This window comes from Drosophila elegans, unplaced genomic scaffold (assembly GCF_018152505.1).
Source record: "Drosophila elegans isolate 14027-0461.03 unplaced genomic scaffold, ASM1815250v1 contig_149, whole genome shotgun sequence".
NCBI lineage: Eukaryota > Metazoa > Arthropoda > Insecta > Diptera > Drosophilidae > Drosophila > Drosophila elegans.
Window position 1 is genome coordinate 7,146,700 of NW_024545513.1, and position 6,103 is coordinate 7,152,802.

The following is a 6,103-nucleotide window of genomic DNA, read 5'->3' on the forward strand; positions in this document are numbered from 1 at the left end:
ATTGAATTTACAATTAATTTAATTTGATCCATACTTATATATATAAATATATATTTATATATGCACGAATGCATAATTGTTTTTAAACTTATTAGTTTTCAATTAAAAAAAAAAATGTTAGAGTTTGAACAAACGAACATTGCGTCTTCGTTTCTTTTTTTTTGTAAAACTAACATAACGATCTGTTTAAGCAACTTAAACATTAGATATTAAATCTCATATTTTGTTTTAATTTCCCTTACTAATTCATTTATTTCCACTGTTTTGCGCAAAATTGCAAATTGAGTGAGTGAGTTTGTGTGGATCCATCGGTTCAAGTCCTGTAAGCTGACTAGATCAGCAACTTATTTATGTGCAAATTATTTAAATTTGCACCATTTACATTCTTTTACAAAAATGTACCCTAAATATATGCCACTTTTGGTACCCATCATAAAAATGAAAGTGTTTTTAAAAATATCAATACGACTATTTGTTGATCTTAATAGGGATGTTATTAAAAATCCAGACTAAGCTCAAACTTAGTCGCTTTTGTGTGTGATTGCTATTGTGAGTGTGTGAATGCTTCTGTGAGTACTTTGTTGTGCAATTTGCCAGCTTCCTAGGATTCTAACGCAGTCATTATGTCGTCCAACGTGCCCCTGGAGATGGCATGGCGGCTGGAGTTCAGCTGGAAGTCGGGCTCTAAAAAGCAGAAGCACAAAATTTAATTAGTGAAAGGCATTTCCACATTATTATAATGTAAGTAAGGAATAGGATACAAGTGATTATTTCTGAGGATGTTGTTATAAAACAAACAAATGCCAAAACAACTAAACAGATGGTATTTCACAGTTTAATTTTTTTTATTAAAAGAAGGAATGTTTGTTTTAATGCAAAATTTAATATTCTTTAAATATGTTTAAATTAAAAAAGAGCGCATAAAAAGCTACTTTTACATAGTAGACTTCTAACAGGGACCCAAAATAGGTTATTTTAGAGTTTTATTTTTAAAGGAGTATTGCTATTTATTTTACTGATTTTTATATACATTGTAAGCAAGAATGAAGTTTTTTATTTATTAACCAATCTTTCATACACTTTTTCGAAAAGAGTACTATAATTACAAATTACCAAAAAATTTTAAATCTGTATTTGTTTTGAAATGTATTGAATAATATAAGCATTTTTTCCAAACAAAATATTTAAATAAAATTATTACTTAAAGTTAAAGAGTAAAACGTTATGAATGTTGGGAAAGAAAAAAAATGTTTTTATTTGTATAAATTGTAAATCATGAAAAAAATGTTTGGTTTGTAAACCAATCGTTTAAAGTAATTTAAACTATTATCTTTTATTGAAATGCATATATATGTACTTCAAAAATGTAAATTCGTTCTTTACAAAAAAATCTATATTTTCCACTACAGCTTTATGACATAGCGACAAGTCTTAATAACACTTAATTGTGATACCTAGTTTGACAGAAGGTAAACACAATTGCCAATAAAGTAGTTGTTCTGATGGAAACGGAATGGAAATGTGTGGATAATTGTGATGCCTATGAACAAGCGTATTTATGGCTTAAAAATGGGGGGGGTTGGTTGCAAGCCAAGGGGAACTTAATGATATGCAACGCAAACGGAACGCGATTAAAAACCAGATAATAAACGTACTTAGGTGGCTTGAAAACATAGCCCCTCTCTAATTGTAATCTACAAAAATAAATATGATATTATTGGTTGCGTGTTCAGTGGATCGAGGGGGAGTTCGTCGGCCACTCACCAACTAGCTGGCCCAGGACCTCGTCATCCAGTGTGGGCATGGGCTCGATGGGCGAGTAGAAGGGCGTCGATATGCTGGATCCGCTGGTGGGGTTGCTGCCATTCACTGTCCTGGTCGCCGATGGCGGGGTCGTCATCAGCTCCGCGGGCAGTTCGCCGGGATCGAGGGCGTCGTCGGCGACGATCGCATCCGCTGGTTGTTCTTCCTCTGCTCCGACGGATACCGCTGCTGGCTTGGCCTCCTCCTCCTCCTCTTCGGCAGGAGCAGCTCCAGCAGCTGCTTGTGGCTTACCGTGATCGCTGGCGGACTTAAAGCTGCAGTCGGAATCCCCCGAATCGAGGCGGCTGCGCTGCTTGGGCGTACTCTGGCGGGATAAGGGCGTGTGCAACTGACGGACATCGTCCAGGGACGTCTGGATCTCCAGCACATCATCCTGGTTGTCTTCAGTGGTGGTGGTTGTGGTGGTATTGGTTGTGGTGTTGGTGGTGGTGGTGTTGGTTGTGGTGGTGTTGGTTGTGGTGTTGATTGTGTTGTTGATTGTGGTGTTGGTTTTGGTGTTGGTGGTGGTATTGGTTGTGGTGTTGATTGTGGTGGTGTTGGTTGTGGTGTTGGTGGACGGAAGCTGTGGTGGGGGAGTTGAAAATTCCCTACCGTCTTCCTCCGCCTTCCCCACTTCCTCCATTTGTTCTTCTTGTTCTGCGGGTTTTTGGGCGCTTGCATTGAGGTCTTCAGAAGTTTCCACTGCAGTTTCCTCATCCAAATTTTCAGCTGAGACTACCTGCTCGGCCTTTTCTTCCGTTTCTTCTACTGTTTCCCCTGACTTGTCTTCTGCATTTCCCACCGGCTGGTCTTCAACATTTTCCCCAGGTTCGCCACTTAAGTCTGTATTTTCCTCTGTTGCATCTGGTGCTGGTGCCTCTCCGTCTCTTTCTACTTCATTTGTTTCAACAGCGTCTATGTCGTTCTCTTCCGTTTGTGACTGAATTTCCTCCACCACTGGCTTGTTTTCCTCCTCGCTGGCGGCTTTGACTTCCACTTTATTGGTGGCGGCATCGACAACTTCCGCTGTGACTATGGAAAGCTCTTCCTTTACAATCTCATTTGACATTTCCTTTGTTCTCTCCTTTTCTTTAAGCGTTTTGTCGGCCTTCTCCTTTTCCTTAAGCGATTTATCAGGCTTTTTGTTGAAGCTCTCTTTGAGGGGTTTTGGTGGCTTTTTGGGGATATCCTTTTGCTTTTTTACAAACGGCTTTTCGTCCTCATCGTCGCTGATGGTCGTGGTGAACGTTATCCTTTTTTTCTTGGGCGGAGGCGTTCCAGGTCGCTGAATGCCTGGCAGTTCGTTGGGCACTGGCCGTGAAAACAGAGAAGATTGCATTAGTTTTAGCTTTGCTTTGATTTTGTATTTAGCAGAACGCACAACACACCTGAAAACATTATTTCTTACTTCTCATTCATGTGATATTAATAAATTGTTTTTTTTTCTTGATCCCACATTGTATTATTCTTACTTCTTAGTCATGTGATATTTATAAATGAGTCTTTTCCTAAGCCCACTTTGTATTAATTATAATCGTATAGCAGCAAACACACAAGATATTTCTTACTTCTTAGTCATGTGGTATTAATAAATGATTCTTTTCTTGATCCCACTTCGAATTTATTATAATCGTCTTGGTTTTAACTTCAAAGATTGCTTCTATAAAATGGTTTAAGAAACAGACCAATCATGTGCGTGCAGTCGATAAAATGGTTATTCGATGTCGACTTTGATTGCCGACATGATATGGAACAAATGAGTGTACATAAAAAATATAAATGATTAGATATTCATGACTACCAATCATGTTTTTTGGTCATCGATCTAGTCTTGACCCCTAGATAAGGACTATTTAATCTGTTATCAATCTGACTATTGCGTCTACCTACCCTTGAACCACTCGTCCTTTTTGGGCATCGAACTAAACTTGAACCCTGGATAAGGACCATTTAATCTGTCGTCAGCCTGACTATTGCGTCTACCTACCTATGTACTCCTCGTCCTCATCCTCGCCAGCATTGGGCCCATCGTCCAGGCGCAGGCTGGCCAAACTGGAGAGCGGCAGACGCTGGTGCGATCGCTTGAGACGTTTGGCCATCGGCAATGGCGAACCGTTGCAGGAGCGGCGCTTGCCCTTGCCGCGCAGTCCTCCGGGAGCAGATGCCGAGGAGCCGGTGGCGATCGGAGGTAGAAGCGGTGTGGAGGTCAGAGCTATATCCTCCAGCACATTCCCGGTGGCATCCACCCGCTGCAGGCGTGTCGGCTTGGGCGATTTCGATGAGATCGAGCCGAATGTCGCCCGACGCGAGCTGCCCTCGCTGCTGCCCAGGATTTCCACGGCCTCACTGAAGGACACCGACTTGTTGGCCTTCGGGGGGCGGCCCTTCTTGGCCCCGCCAATGAGCCGCGCACCGCAGGCGAGCCCCTTGTGGCCACTCGTTGGCCAGTGGAGCCTCTTGACCCTCACCACGCTGTTAAAGAAGCGCACTCCAAAGCGCTCGATCAAAGCCTGACTGGCATGGCATCCGCGAATCGGCTTGGTCTTTGACTTGGGCTTCGGTTTGGGTTTTGGTCTGGCTTTGGGCACCTGGGGGACCGGTGTCTGTTTCTTCATCTGGCGCCTGACCAAACTGGGCGGCGGTGTGTGAGTGCGCGCCAAATGCTGCGAGGCCCGCTTCTTGGCGCCATTCTGCAGAGGAACTTTGATGTGGAAATTGGGCTTGCACGTAGGCTTGGGCGATGACTTCTGACCCTTGGGCGACGACTTCTGACCCTTGGGCAGCGACTTCTGAACCTTGGGCGACAATTGGGTGTTCTTCTTGGGCCTGCCACGCCCCCGGCTTCTCTGGGGAGCGTCGACCACATCGGCAAAGGGTGAATTGGCCACGGATTCAAGGGCCGAGTCGATTTCCTGCTGTTTGAGACGACGCACTCGCACCACGCACTCCTTATCGAAATTTGGCTTGGCCAGCGGCTGATCGGTGAACATCTTCTGCTGCGCCTTGGTCTTGGTGGGCATGGTGGTCAGTTGGTGGTCCTCCGACTCCTCATCCTCCTCGTCGTCGTCAGCCTTCTTCTGCAACTCGGGCTCGGCTGTCCTTTTCTTGTGCGGTTTTAGAGGAGGACCCGGTTTTTTAGCCTTGTCCAGTTCCACGCCTTTCTTAGGTTTCGTCGACGCTGTGCCAGCCTCCTTCTCATCTTTGAATTGGCTTACCATCTGCACAGCTTCGTCCATTTCCTCGATTTCATCATTTTTCTTCATCCTTTTTGGCATTTTGAAAAACGATTCGTCTGAGTTATGATGTAGGTTGTCACTGGACTCTCGTCTGGGTATTTGAAAAGGTGACTCGTCCAGATCCGCCTCCTTGTCCAAATCATCCTCGTTCGATAGAATTCCACCGTCCAGGAGGTCTGTAAAAAGTAAAAAACAATCCAAAAAGGAGGGAAGATGGTTATTTCTTTGAGAAGCACTTATTTTGCTGGCGGAAAGGCGGTGGTAATTGTACCTATTGAGTCCAGCGGCGAATCGGGCGGTATCGGCGACGGGGTGGATATCTTTCGCTCCACCGGATTTATTGTTTGCGGCGGCGGCGCCGCTTTTACCATATCAAATATGTCCATTTTCGCGGAATGCCGCCCGTTGCGAATTTCCCACGAAAAGGAGAAAACGAAAGGAACGCACGTTTGCCACACGGTTTATTTGGCCTAATCGCCTTTATTTGGACCAGTTAGTGGCGACCTTTCGATTCGGACAATTCCTGGCTCGGCACGAGCACCCAGTTCGTCTTCCTAATTACCTGGATGCGCTCGAAAATCGCGTTTTCGTTCAGCTAAAAATCGCTTGATTTTTACAACATTTAAAGACGCTATCACCGGTGTGACCGTGCCGGAGATAACGCATAAATACTAGAGCAAATGCATTACAGAGATGGGTGTTTTTTTCGGTTTTAATTTGCTCTGCCAAAGGTAACCTTAAAATTTGGAGGAATTGCAAAACAATTCAAAAGAAGGATGAATGAAGGAGATGGGATTTCTTTTTGAAATCAGTAAGAATGTTTGTTTCTTATTTGTAGGACCAACATGATGTTGTTGTTGTTGCAAGCATACTGAACTGACTCTTATTTTTTCGGAAAATTTATTTTACAAAGTAATTGTTTTCAACATTTATTTGTAATTTTTTTCTAATGTAATACATTCAAAAATGTCCATTTACTACTCCGGAACGCGGTCTATTGAACAGCTTGCAGTTTTCCAATTTCCAATTGGATAATTCTTATTCATACACAGTTATAACAATTT

General features: G+C 43.3%; 1 protein-coding gene across 5 annotated transcripts; it reads right to left on the reverse strand.

Annotated features, from left to right (window-relative positions):
* Positions 1 to 78: 78 nt before the first annotated feature.
* LOC108142776 (nucleolar and coiled-body phosphoprotein 1) lies at positions 79 to 5,701 on the reverse strand. 5 transcript variants are annotated; one of them, XM_017266819.2, is made up of 5 exons: positions 5,311 to 5,701; positions 3,791 to 5,215; positions 1,765 to 3,114; positions 1,656 to 1,694; positions 625 to 684 (listed from the first exon to the last, which is right to left on the reverse strand). In XM_017266819.2, exons 1-4 carry the CDS (start codon positions 5,423 to 5,425, stop codon positions 1,684 to 1,686), a joined length of 2,901 nt encoding a protein of 966 aa, XP_017122308.1. In that variant the 5' UTR covers positions 5,426 to 5,701; the 3' UTR covers positions 625 to 684; positions 1,656 to 1,683. The 5 variants fall into 5 exon arrangements, 4 of the variants coding, with proteins under 4 accessions (XP_017122307.1, XP_017122308.1, XP_041566672.1 ...); XR_005977968.1 differs by lacking the exons at positions 625 to 684; positions 1,656 to 1,694; positions 1,765 to 3,114 and adding exons at positions 3,197 to 3,311; positions 3,372 to 3,641; positions 3,694 to 3,738; XM_017266818.2 differs by lacking the exon at positions 1,656 to 1,694 and having other exon boundaries at positions 79 to 684.
* Between the last annotated feature and the right edge of the window lie 402 nt (positions 5,702 to 6,103).